We start from the raw sequence: 13,075 nt of genomic DNA on the forward strand, positions 1-13,075 counted from the left end.
CAATCTTCAAACTTGTCACATCAGTATTTACAGGCCTCTAATCCGAAAACTATGTGAGGGGAAAAAATTATGAGATGAAGCATGTACAGTACTGACAACTTAGCTAGTGGTGGGTTGTATGTTACCTTGCCTGGCAAACTATGTTTTGTAATAATGAAAATTATTTAGATTGTGTCTAATTTTAAAGGTCTTCAGAGGATATGGAAGATGAAGATGATACAATAGAAAAAGAAACTAATCAAGATTTTGATTCTGATGAGGAAATGACAGAGAAGGTTAAAAAAACAGTTGAACCTAAAGTAGACGGTAGTAATACTAATGAAAAACAGGACATTGAAAAAGAGGCATCAGCCATTGCAGAAGTTATGACAGAACAATTCTTGTGGTTTAATATAAGCTAAATGAAAATAAGGTATCGCTATAAAAACTCTTATTTGATAAACAGTGGTAGCCTAGTCTGTGACATTGAGTTATCTGTGTAAATATAGTAAAGGCTACAGATGCAAATCATTGTTAATGGAATGATACTTCGGACATTCAGAGAATAATATTATTAAAGATTTAAATGGCACCCCCTCTTTGATCTGGAACAATGGATTGTATATGTTGATTTGTTTTGTAGAATGACAAACTGTCATTGTTCAAAATTTTGTATCCTTATATAAAGGCAATGTTGAGCTATAATCAACTGTCATATCTGTGTTGACACAGAAAGCAAAAAAATTAAACTAAATTAATTGACTTCAGCTTAAATTATTTAATCATATAGAGTTTGTCTTATCACTAATATAAATAACAAATCAGTTCAACTCAAGTCAGTATCTAAATCAAAGGGGAGAGGGCTGTTCTTTAATTTGTTTATGTATAAATTTGTAAAATAAAAATAAACATGAAAATATGTTTTATGTATTTATCTGATTTCTGACATACATCAATCATAAAATTGTGGGAAGTCATACAGTCAAGGAGTTAATATCCTTTAAAAGCTGCTGATCGTCAATTGTATTTTTAGGACAATAATATATAATTATCAGGGCCTGATCCATGTACCCAAATTAATTATTAATCCTTTAGTTTCAATAACAAAATATCAACACTAGAGAATCCTCAAGCTTAGATTTCTTTGGATTTAAAAGAGATTTTAGGGAGGATGATGATAGGTGTTTTGACCATATCATACCTTTGTAAATACAGAATAGAATCGATATATTTTGGAATTGAAGTTCCTTTGAGGCTCAACTTTCAGATAACTGTAGTTGGCAAAAGATTACTCATCCCTGAAATAATTATCAGAGACTTTTAATAGTATACATACCAATTTACAAATAATTTAAACATTTGCTATAATTAAAAACTGATATAATGAAAGCCATCTGGTAGATCATGAAAAGTTTTATTTTTCCCAGGACTCACATCATCAACACGTGACAATTGGTCGTGGGGGCGTATCTAAAACTGTCAATGTCAATGCATATAATTTTTATACACCCACAAACAAACAAAAACAGGGGCGACGACAATATACATCCGCATGAATATGTGAGCGGATAAAAATCAGCTTGTGGTCTCTCAAGAGGTCACAATTATCTGATTTAAAAAAAAAAACGTTTGAATATATCACTGTTACACCCTGACAAATTGGCCACCCTTCGTACGCAAATAGTGTAAAAATATAGTATCAAGGTTGTGGACCCTCTAGAGGCCACAATTTTTATCCGATTTTAATGAAATAATTGTGCATATCCGAATGTAACTTCCAGTTTTTAATAAATTGTTTAAATATACCACCCTTACACATCAATGAAGGTTGAGTTCGAATTTCATAAAAATCTGACCGAAACTGCCAGACAAAATGGTCGTTCCTTGTATGCAAATAGTGTAAAAGTATGTAATACCAAAGTTGTGGGCACACTAGAAGTCACAAATTTTATTCGATTTTTATGAAACTTGAAATGTATGATTATAATCCCAAAATCTTCATTCCTTGTGATATTTGCGCATATCGGACTGTAACTTCCTGGATTGTTCGAAAAATCATGTTCTTAGCTTGTGGACCCTCTAGAAGTCACAATTTTTATCTAATTTAAAAAAAAACATTACAACGTTACACCCTAATGACAGTTGAGTTCCATTTTCGTGAAAATCGGACCAAAACTGCCTGACAAAATGGCGGCTCCTTGTACACAAATTGTGTAAAAGTATGTCATTCCAAGGTTGTCCATATCTTGCCTGGCAACTGCTGTTTTATTCATATTCTTAGATAAGTTAGAATTTTGGAGAGTGTTAACATGTTTTTTTCATAATAAACTGTTTGTTTGAAAATCACACCAAATCAAACATGGTTTAACTTTCTTCACAGATGTTCATAATAAATTATGCAGTGGATGTGGATTTAAAGACTAATTTAATGTTATGCCATACTTCACTCCATTTGATTTTTTCACCATGATTCAAGTTTTGGATGTAGAATTGTTCTTGAGTCAGAAATTGAGAATTGTACATACGTTCTGTTTCCTCTTCACTGGGAAGATATTTTTCAAAATTATTTGATATCCTTCTGATATCTTTTTCTGCGTCAAAATGTGCAAACTGTTTATCAATAAAGGGAACAATCATGTTGTATTTGTCAATCTTCTCATTGATGTCATTAACTTTTAATTTATACTTTTTAATCTGGGACTGCCATTTTTTCTCCATTTCCTCTGCTGGTTCCTGTCTAAGCTTCTTGGCTAAAATTGATAATTTTTGACGGGCATCTTTCATTTCATTCCTGAAAAGAAATTGTATTGAGAAATAATCATGATTTATTAAAATTGAGCTGTTAAAACTAGGTTGCATAACAAAAAACCCTCCGAAAACATGAGTCCATAAAGATTATTGCATTGTGCTAGTTTTACAAGTAATAATCATAAAGATCTGAGTAAAAAAATTGTACAAGGTTTCTGCAAAGTCACCAAGGGCAACAACTGTCTTTGTCTTAAAGTCTTTGAGCGTGATTTGAGCGCTATAGGAGCGTAGACTACAATATTGTAAAATGTATGATCAACTGAAATTTCATTGATCTGTACTGCTCCCTGTTTAAACAGGCCCATGGCCATTCTGTTTCATAATTAAATAATCATCCGGAGTATGTATGAGTGAGGATTAATCCGTAAGATATTTGATATTTTCCGACATGTAATTCATGCACAGTTACTTCAATATAATAAAACAAATTTTTTAAAGATCCGACAATAAGTTTTGCCTACATAGAGCGTCCACAGGGAATTGTTTTTTGGAACAAATGACAGAGGTATGGTAATATATGACCATATGTTACTTGTTTACCTTATTTCTGATTGTAAAGTAATCCACTCTGGTGTAAAGCCATTATTTATAAGTATTTTATTTAAATTATGTGTTTCAGTGTCAACCATGGGATTTCTGCCAACATATTCTAGAGGTTTGCCTGATCCACTTAAATTATCGAAATCTCCTTTATTCATAGATTCTTGTATTAAGTCTTCCACCACTCTTTCTATAGCATTACTGAAACATAGACAGGATATTGTCAAGTTGCAAAATACACCAACCACCAGCATAGTCGTCCATACTAGCTCTAAAAATAGTTCAATAAATCCAGCAGGGGAGGTTTAAAGCAAAACCTTGAACTCCCAAGCTTCAACAAATATGAATGGAAAGATAAATATACAAAACACATTAGAAATTAATGCTTTGAAAATTACAAAATCTCTGATAAGATTCTTCCTGATACCTCTATCAAAAACCCACTGAGTTTTAAGGATTCCATCAAGAACTCTGACCTGTATTGTCTTATTTCATAAATCTATAGTGTATATATTTGTGACTTGTTTGTTAAGGGGTGGCAGCAGCTACACTAGAGCTGCCACAGGGTTGAAATTTGTGTATACATCATGGGCAAATAGACCCGGGGGAGTGACTGAATTTTTGATATTAGTTACAGATGTCAGTCACATCATAAAGAACATAAATCCGTTTGATGAGCAAGTTTTAACCATGCTGTATGAAACTGACGATTATAAAGGTTAAATAATAAAATTGATTACTATCTGGTATTAAAATAAACTGATCAGATATTTCTGTGCTGTACCTTATTTTGATCTTTTTAGCATGTTTCTTATCTTGAACAACTAAAGCGGTCTCAGTTTCAGATGCTAAGTTTTGTATCCGATGCTCTTGAACATTGGCAGCAGCTTTCCACACTCTATATTGCTCATACTGTTTTTGTCTTTGACTGGGACTACCAAAACCAATTCCCTGGAAATAATACAGATTTGATCAATAAATTTAGGACTGATATTTTTTCAGAGTGTTAACAGTATGGTCTATATTTTTGGAGGTAATTTATTTTGGTTAAAAATTATTTCTGATTTGTCCTGCCTGATCATTCCTGGCTTGTATTGTCTTTGCTTCAACTTCACCAGACCTGGTCTTGACAAAATAGCTGCTATTGTGTATTTTTCTGTTATCTTTACTTGCTATCTTTCACACTAACCATGAGATTAACACGTTAATAGAAATGAACTGACGCGTTAAAACAATGTGACATTATATGCAAATTCGGACGGAAAGGAATCAAGATCTTTGGGTTATAAACATGTATTTCAAGTTTCATTGATCAAAATTGTGACCTCTAGAGGGTCCACAACCTTGATATACCATATTTTTACATTATTTGTGTACATGGGACGGCCATTCTGACTGGCAATTTTGGTTGGATTTTCACGAAATTCAAACTCAATCAACATTACGGTGACATATTCAAACGTTTTTTTTTAAAAATAGGATAATAATTGTGAACTCTAGAGGGACCACAAACTAAAAATGCCATTTTTCGTACAATCAGCTACACGCGCATGCAAATTATTTAAATAAAATTGAACCATATGTTAGTCCCAAAATGACCTAGTTTGTGTTGAGTGGACATTAAAGCATATTTCTCTCTCCCTCTCTCTCTCTCGTAAAATCAGGGGCCATAATTCAGGAAGTTGCGATCCGATATGAGCAAATATCGAAAGGAACCAATATCTTTTGGTCATAAACATGCATATCAAGTTTCATCAAAATCAGATGAAAATTGTTATCTCTAGAGTGTCCACTAGCTAAAAACGTGATTTATCGTACAATGAGGGGCCATAATCCATGAAGTTATGGTCAGATACATGCCAATATCGAAAGGAATCAAGATAGACCTATACTTCAAGTTTTGACAAAATTGGGTAAAAATTGTGACCTGTAGAGTGTCCACAAACAAATTGTGGACGGACAGACCGGCACGACAGCATAATTCGTCCACATAAATATGTGGGCATATGAAAATAATTAAATCCAGCAAAAGGTATAATATATCGAATGTTTTAGAAACGAAATCGTGAGGTACTAGCACAATACAATATCATTCCTTTGTTTGCCTCGGGGGATAATAAAGTAGATTGGATTTCAACTGGCTATATTGATATGATCACTAACCAACACCAATATATTATTTGAAATCTAATTAATAGTCTAATAAATAGTGGCTGTCATACCTCAAAAGATAGATACTGACGATGTTGTGGTGCTGTGTGTTTAATGTCATAAATATATTTATCTGGGTCATCTGGATCATCTTTTTCAAGTATTCCACCTTTCTTCGCTTCCTGAAATAAACAAATTGATATATCATACCGCTTAACCACATACGTATTATAGGGGCTACTGGCCTAATCCCTGCCTTTTGATCCAAAACAAATACCTACTCTTTCCCTAACCTTTTTTTATACACCCACAATGAAATGTCGTCGTATATTGTCGTTGCTTCCGTCCGTCGGTCCGCTGTCCACAAGCAATTATGGACTTTTAATTTGTACACAGTACACAGTATTTAAGATCGTGAGTCGAAGAAGCCCAATGGTTTTACACGATTTCCGATAATTACTGCCAGAGTTATGGTCCTTGATCACTCAAAAAAAAATATGCGACAATCCTTATTGACTCCCCGGACGACTTAGCTGCTGTAGGCGTATGTTTCGTTGCCTGGCAACCTATCTTTCATGGTTATTTTCAGGGATAATGGATAGGGGCAGCTCAAAATTATAAAGCCCTGTTTTTTCTCAATTTTCGGAACAAACTTTAGGATATTTTTCAGAATTTTCGAACAGATTCCCGAAACATCTTTTATGATTTTCAGAATTTTCGAACAGATTCCCGAAACATCTTTTATGATATTCTGATACCGTACATTGATCGAAAGCTCAGTTATCTTTCCAAATAAATATCCCAGTTCTATCTACGACTTGTATTCTGGAAATTGTGCCCAACACAATATAACCTATATATTGTATATATAATTGGTATGTCTTTGAAGAAAAAAGTCATAGAAAGATTGTAGTTAAGTCTTTTGAATGGACAATGATTCTAATTTTCATAATTCATAATTTCCCCACAAGCCTGAAATGGCAAGATCGTATTCTATTTTTTTGAGAGAGAGAGAGAGAGGATTTAACCTCCACTGGACACAAACTAGGTCATTTCGGGACTTACGTATCAATTTTATTTCATATTCTGCTTGTGCAAATGGGTCTTTAGCAGTGGGAGGAAACCGGAGGACCCAGAGAAAACCCACAAGGTTGGACAGGTGACCCTACTCCTTGTCACGCACATGCGGGAAATCAAAACCATGCCATTTGACTCAATGACAGACCTTATGACCCAACGTGCACACGTTTTAACCATTCGGCCATCCAACCCCCATGAATGGACGAGCTTTTATTATAGATATCACAATTCTTGGACAGAAAATAATACTGTATCAAATTTATAGATTTAAAAACACACTTCACACTAAGATACTCAGATAAGTAGCCTACTTAGGATTTTAGAATGCCAAAAATGTGATTACCAGAACGGATCTATAGGCCTCTTTTACTTGAGAAAACTTGCGAGGATCTGCAGTAGCGCAACCACTATCGGGGTGATATTTCTTTGCTAAGGTTAAATAGGCCTCTCTCAATTCACCGATATCACAGTCTGGGTCGACACCTAAAATCGTACAGGCATTGTTCACATCTGATTTTAACTTGACTTCAATACATAATGTTCTACTGGTTGAAAATGTTCGAAAGGAACAATTGTCATTTTGCAAGCTTTGGAATTTAGCACAAAAGTTCAGACCAATATTGTAAATAACTGATGCTTCAGTCTGTCTGTCTGTTACTTTACAACAATAATATCCAGCACATATTCGCTTCACAACCTGACGAAAGAAAGTCCTCTGGAAACTTGCCACTTGAATTGAATACATGACAATATAGTCTCTGAAAAAAGAGTTAAGAACATATGTTTAATATACTATTCAAAAAAAGTAGGGGATATTTGATTTTTAAGTGTTATTAAAGTCACCTAATGAAACTGACGAAGAAACAAATGACAAAATGAAATGAAGTTCACATTCATCGATTTATTTCAAATGATCGTTAGACTAGGTAAGGCACAGACTGACCATTATAGGGGTAAAATGATACCCGGGGTCAAACAGCAAAGTTACCACAGCATCACAACCAAGTCAGTAACGGGTAAATCCTCCTCTGTTTGCCAAACAAGCATTGATCCGACGTGGCATACTCCTAATGAGACGTCTAAGGTCATTTTGGTCCAGATTGTCCCATTCCTGTTGCAACGCAGCAGCAAGTTCTTGGACATTGGCAGGACGTTGTTGACGTTGACGTAACCTCTGTCCAAACATGTCCCAGATATGCTCGATGGGGGAGAGGTCGGGACTCAGTGCTGGCCAAGGTAATGTGGTGATGTTCTGTTGTTGGAGGTAACCTGTAACGATCCTGGCCCTGTGACATCTTGCGTTGTCATCCTGGAAGATGAAACGGCGGCCATGACGTCGTGCGAACGGCACAACATGGACTGCCAAGATGTTGTCCCGGTAGTACTGGCCTGTAACACGCCCTGCAACAACATGTAAAGCCGTTCTTCCAGCAACAGTGATGCCTCCCCACACCATAACAGAACCACCCCCAAATCGATCATGTCTGATGACGTTAACGTCTTGGAAGCGCTCGTTTCGACGACGCCACACCCTCCTACGTCTGTCCAAAAAATCAACAGTGAACCTTGACTCATCTGAAAACATCACATTGCTCCAGCGTCGATTATCCCAGTGTTGACGATCCCTACACCAACGACGTCTTGCCTGAATGTGATGATCTCTCAAACAAGGGATCACGCGAGGACGTCGGGCGCGAAGGTGACCCCTATGCAGTCGATTCCGAATCGTCTGGCCACTCACTCTCACACCAGTGTCTGTTTGAAGACGAGCGCTGATCTGATTTGCTGTGATGACACGATTTCTCAAGGCCAAGGTACGGATAAATCGATCCTGGGCTTGAGTTGTCGCCCTTGGTCGACTTGAGCGTGGTCTGTCCTGTACAGATTGTGTATCACGGTATCTGGACCATAGCCTGCTTATGGCAGACTGAGAAACATTCATCGTCCGCGCCACAACCGCCTGTGTTGTGCCGATCTGTAGCATGCCAAGGGCACGTAACCTTTCATTTTGGGTAAGCCGACGCATATCAAAATTTGTTTTCTGGTCACTAAAACAATTAAACTGATGTTTCCACCCTGGAATTCAATGCCACAATGACTGTATCATTCAAAGTCAGAGTCGTGCAAATCTTGGGTTGGACCCCCATGATGATCCCAAGCATCACCTGCATTCCATGCGGTAGCTATTGGTGCGTTTGGGCGTCATATGTAACTGGAAATGTTTCTTCTGTTAGGTTCTATAGTGACTTTTTTCGAAGTCATTTGCATATTTTAGTATTATGCCCCCAAAATCAAATATCCCCTACTTTTTTTGAATAGTATAGTTATGGCAGACTACTTCCAATCCATAAGAATTGCGTCCATCAATCTGTGGAAGTCCTACCTGTAGCCTATTTGGATTAATTAAGGGAAAAATAAATTGATTAACATTTTGGCTTATAAAAATTTCATTCCCCCTAATATCAATTATGAATGTAAGTATCCAAGGTAAAGAATTCATGTACCGGTACTTGGGTTAAGATCATAGGCGTACGGGGAAATTTTTGACTGAGGGGCGGTGGTGGTTGGTGCCCCAAAAATGTAGTTAGGTTCTTAGTATGTTACATAATAATAATCTCTTTTGCGATGAATAAGTTCGTAACTTCTAAATCATCAATAAAAGAGAACTAAATTTTATTTACTTGTAATATACACAACTAAAAACAGTTGTTTATGTAACTGTAACTCGTGGCTTATTCTACTCCAAACAATAGAGGGTACGAGTCTTAAGATTTCTATTTAATTGCCTAACTATAGACACTCTGAATTTAAATTCGCTGTTAAATTGGACACATTCAAGAACACAATATTTTTTTATACAACTTTTACAAAGTATAATTGTGTGCCCAAATTTTCCCAGCATTTGGTGCCCAAAATGGGGGGGCGGCCGCTCATACGCCTATGGTTAAGATAAGATAAGATGTTTATTGCATCAAAACGTCCATGAAGGACAGCATGCATACATTATGTATATTATACACTTAGACATAGTCATATACATTCAATAATACATATTACATTTGAATTCCATTTCTATTTCAAACCTGTTGGCTACTTGGGTTATGAATTCCATATCTATTTCCAGCCTGTACTTTTGATGACAGCACATAAAATATTGATAGTTCAGATTTTAACCAAGTTATGCATAATTCTAATTCAAATCAATCAGCATAAATACCGGTATACTGTAATTTACATGTAGTAGAGTGATACCGGTATAAGAATATGTCCACCAATTAAAGTAAATATTTGTTTAAAAGCTACGGTACTATACCATAACTTAAAGTAGGCCTACCTTAGCTATGTCTCTAACTTAATATCATCCAAAGTCTTTGACATTGAAAACATGAATTTTTTGTCAATTTAAGTCAACATTGATATTGCGACCTTAGCGGGAAAAGATGCGTTTCTGATAAGAAATATTTAAGACAAAATAAACATTTTACCATTGGTACACAAATCATGTAGGCTACCATAATGCGTATCAGCGCCATTTGTAGCAAGGGACTTGAAGAACGAGGCTAGACATATTCCACAAGTCATGTCAAACAGTGACGACATATTTAGGGGTGATGATTTTCCGTTTCAGAAAATAGCAAATTCCGTTTTAAGTATTTTTAATTCCGTTATTTTCCGTTTCTGAACTGACCATATTCCGTTTTTTCGAGATAAAATGTTATTTTATGAATAAATGAATAAAACATCTTAAAATGCCTTTTATTACAAAACGGATCATTTTAAACCAATGATAACAAATGTTGAATTGTGAATGACTTGTAATGTTCAATGACTAGTTATTCTTTAAACCTGTTTCCCGAATTAAATAACAGAAAATTACATCTTGTGAGCTCGTTTCATCTTTTTAGCAGACGAAGTCATGTTTCTCAGCTGCTAGGTGTAGTCGCGATTTATCCAGACATCTTCGTAGTTACTACCGTTTCTTCGAGAATAAGGGCTGGATTCACAAGGCTACGGTATATTTCTGATGTCACGTGGTTAATGCGGATAAACACGAGTCACGAGCCCGGCAGTAAAATAAGAAGTAAATGAAACGATTTTTACTTTTATGAAGTGACAGAAGTTTTTTTAAAGACATATATATACATTACAATGTTTAATTCAAGTTAAACTACAGAGTAATTTTATAATGGGATACATGAAAGACGGGTTTTCGTTTCGATTAAAATTATGATTCCTAAATGATGAAATGAAAGTAGCGAAATACTAAAATAGACAGTAACAAAACCACGCGATATCATTCAATATTTCCGATTTTTATGAATAAAAAGATAAAATACTTGGATAACTGCAAAATTATTTTGAGTTTGTGTTTAGTATCAGCAAATATCGGCTTTTCCGTCTTTTTCCGTGTGAGATTTCAAATTCCGTTTTGAGTGGACAATTCCGCGATTTCCGCGTTTTTTCCGCGATCACGGAAAATCATCACCCCTACATATTCTTATCTGGAGAGCATGCGCAATAAATACTATTGGTGTAGACAGGAATAACCAGATGCTGGAGATTGTTATTCGATTGAAATTTATACGCTAGAGTAAAAACGGAAACGATTGAATGTAAATCAGTTTACATTAGGCCCTTTTATTAGCATAGCCTACATTATTTAATATGCATTTGTGTCAATTTCTAGAAATAGGCTATTACTATTAGGCTAGCAATTTAGCTCCTTTAATCTTAGTTCAGCTCTGAACGTAGGTCTCATTACAGGTCGAGTGTAATGAGACCTACATTCAGAGCTGAACTACTTTAATCTTACCCGAGAAGGCCTAATGTGGTGGTACACGTCCTTGTTTTACACCTTTTGATTATTTATAGGCCTAGCTACAGTAATTGAGACTACAAATAAATACAACCCATGTCAAACATTTTATAATGATAGACTTGATTGTACTATGAAAACCTGGAAAACATCAGAAATTTACCGTTATTAATATTACACAACTTTTGTTTACAATTTGCAGACACTAGAGTGATCTTCCCCAACTTATCAGGATTCAGACTACTCATTTAGGGATCTCATGCCATCGAGGCCTGTACTATAACTTATCAAGGTTGAAGTTTTATAAACAGTAAACTTTATATTAAGAAGATTCAAACATGTCACGATTGTTTGTTCAAAATAGTTTGAAGGCCGGCAACTCGCACGATTTGTTTTTGACAATGCGGATCCAAATGTTGATCCTATTGTTGAAATGATAATTTGCTGAGGGGATTTCAAATCGTTAATATTCACCAAACTGGTAGTAAAAGTAACCGTTAAATTCTGTTAATATAATAATGAAAATACTTTCTTTTAATTTGTAAATATTTTATGAAATAAATTCCTTCAGCGGTGTTTTAGAATTAAATTTGCTAAAATTTTACACAGGCTAAATATTAGCCTGAAGATGGGTGTCATGCAGCTTCCGCTTCTGTCATTTCTTCCTTCCCCAATAAATTGTGAACTATTCTTCGTGGAATATTTATAAATGTTATGGGAATTTAATCAACTATTATCGCAAACTTAGCGTTACTGCCTGCTAACTCTGTGACTACAGACTGCCATCCGGGCATGTAATATTCGTTAGGCCTACTGGATAAAACAATTGTCTAAATATTATTTAAATTTGAAAAAAAAAAAGACAAAACAAAACAAATAAACCAAAATAAAAAAAAAAACAAACCAAAAAACTTTTGCTTAACACGTTTCCACTAGAAATAAACACCGAATCCACGGAAATTGTCATAATATATTTATGTAGTTAAATTACTTACATAAATACACGTATTCTGAAGAATATAAAGTCCGCTGGACATAGACAAGTAATTCTCACAACCCATTAACTTCAATGTTAAATCCATGATATTTCTTGCACCACAATATTTTTTTAAACATTCCGATGACCGCAATCTTTCTAACCCTAAACAGCCCAGTGTGCCACAATCATCTGATAAAATATAAGATAAGATTTTATTGTATCGAAACATCCATTGATTCGCAAAAAAATAATCAAAAACAACAAAACAAAGAAAAAAAAACCAATATAAAAAAAAAAAACAAAACAAACGCAGGCATCTGCATTTTCAAGAATGAAACAGAAGTAAGATCTAATGAGATGATGAATTATTGACGAAAAGGTTGATTGTGTGGAGATTTGATCAGACGATCACACCACGACAGTACTAGTACCGTTGTATGAAGAAGAATTGCGAAGGGTGTTGAATGTTTCGATTTACTCCCGTAGACCTGGTCAAAGGAATCTATGAGAAGTGACATCATAATATTAGTAGGCGCAAACCCTGGCAGAACATGGAAATTGAAACACTCTTCTTCGATTCAGTATTGTTTAATGGTCGAGAGCGAGACATTAAGTAATATATTGTAACAACATGAGGGCCGTGAGGCCCGAATGTTTTTATAATATATTACGCAATGTCTTAAGCTCGACACCATTAAACAACTTAAAATACAGACACTTGC

The 13,075-nt window shown here is 35.2% G+C and overlaps 2 protein-coding genes across 3 annotated transcripts in view; one reads left to right on the forward strand and one right to left on the reverse strand.

Moving 5' to 3' along the window:
* The window catches only part of LOC126832647 (WD repeat-containing protein 75), a 42,787-nt gene extending 41,887 nt beyond the window's left edge, over positions 1-900 (forward strand). Inside the window, exon 19 of the mRNA XM_050563504.1 lies at positions 188-900. Coding sequence (XP_050419461.1) covers positions 188-401 — 214 coding nt within the window. The 3' untranslated portion in view covers positions 402-900. The remainder of the gene's footprint in view (positions 1-187) is intronic.
* LOC126832649 (dnaJ homolog subfamily C member 28) lies at positions 830-11,590 on the reverse strand. 2 transcript variants are annotated; one of them, XM_056103156.1, is made up of 6 exons: positions 11,538-11,590; positions 6,902-7,316; positions 5,550-5,660; positions 4,112-4,278; positions 3,328-3,528; positions 830-2,770 (listed from the first exon to the last, which is right to left on the reverse strand). In XM_056103156.1, the coding sequence occupies exons 2-6, from the start codon at positions 7,301-7,303 to the stop codon at positions 2,374-2,376; spliced, it is 1,278 nt and encodes a 425-aa protein (XP_055959131.1). In that variant the 5' UTR covers positions 7,304-7,316; positions 11,538-11,590; the 3' UTR covers positions 830-2,373. The 2 variants fall into 2 exon arrangements, with proteins under 2 accessions (XP_055959131.1, XP_050419465.1); XM_050563508.2 differs by lacking the exon at positions 11,538-11,590 and adding an exon at positions 11,372-11,530.
* Positions 11,591-13,075: the final 1,485 nt, after the last annotated feature.

The sequence above is a fragment of the Patella vulgata genome, chromosome 9 (genome assembly GCF_932274485.2).
Source record: "Patella vulgata chromosome 9, xgPatVulg1.2, whole genome shotgun sequence".
In the NCBI taxonomy this organism is placed as follows: domain Eukaryota; kingdom Metazoa; phylum Mollusca; class Gastropoda; family Patellidae; genus Patella; species Patella vulgata.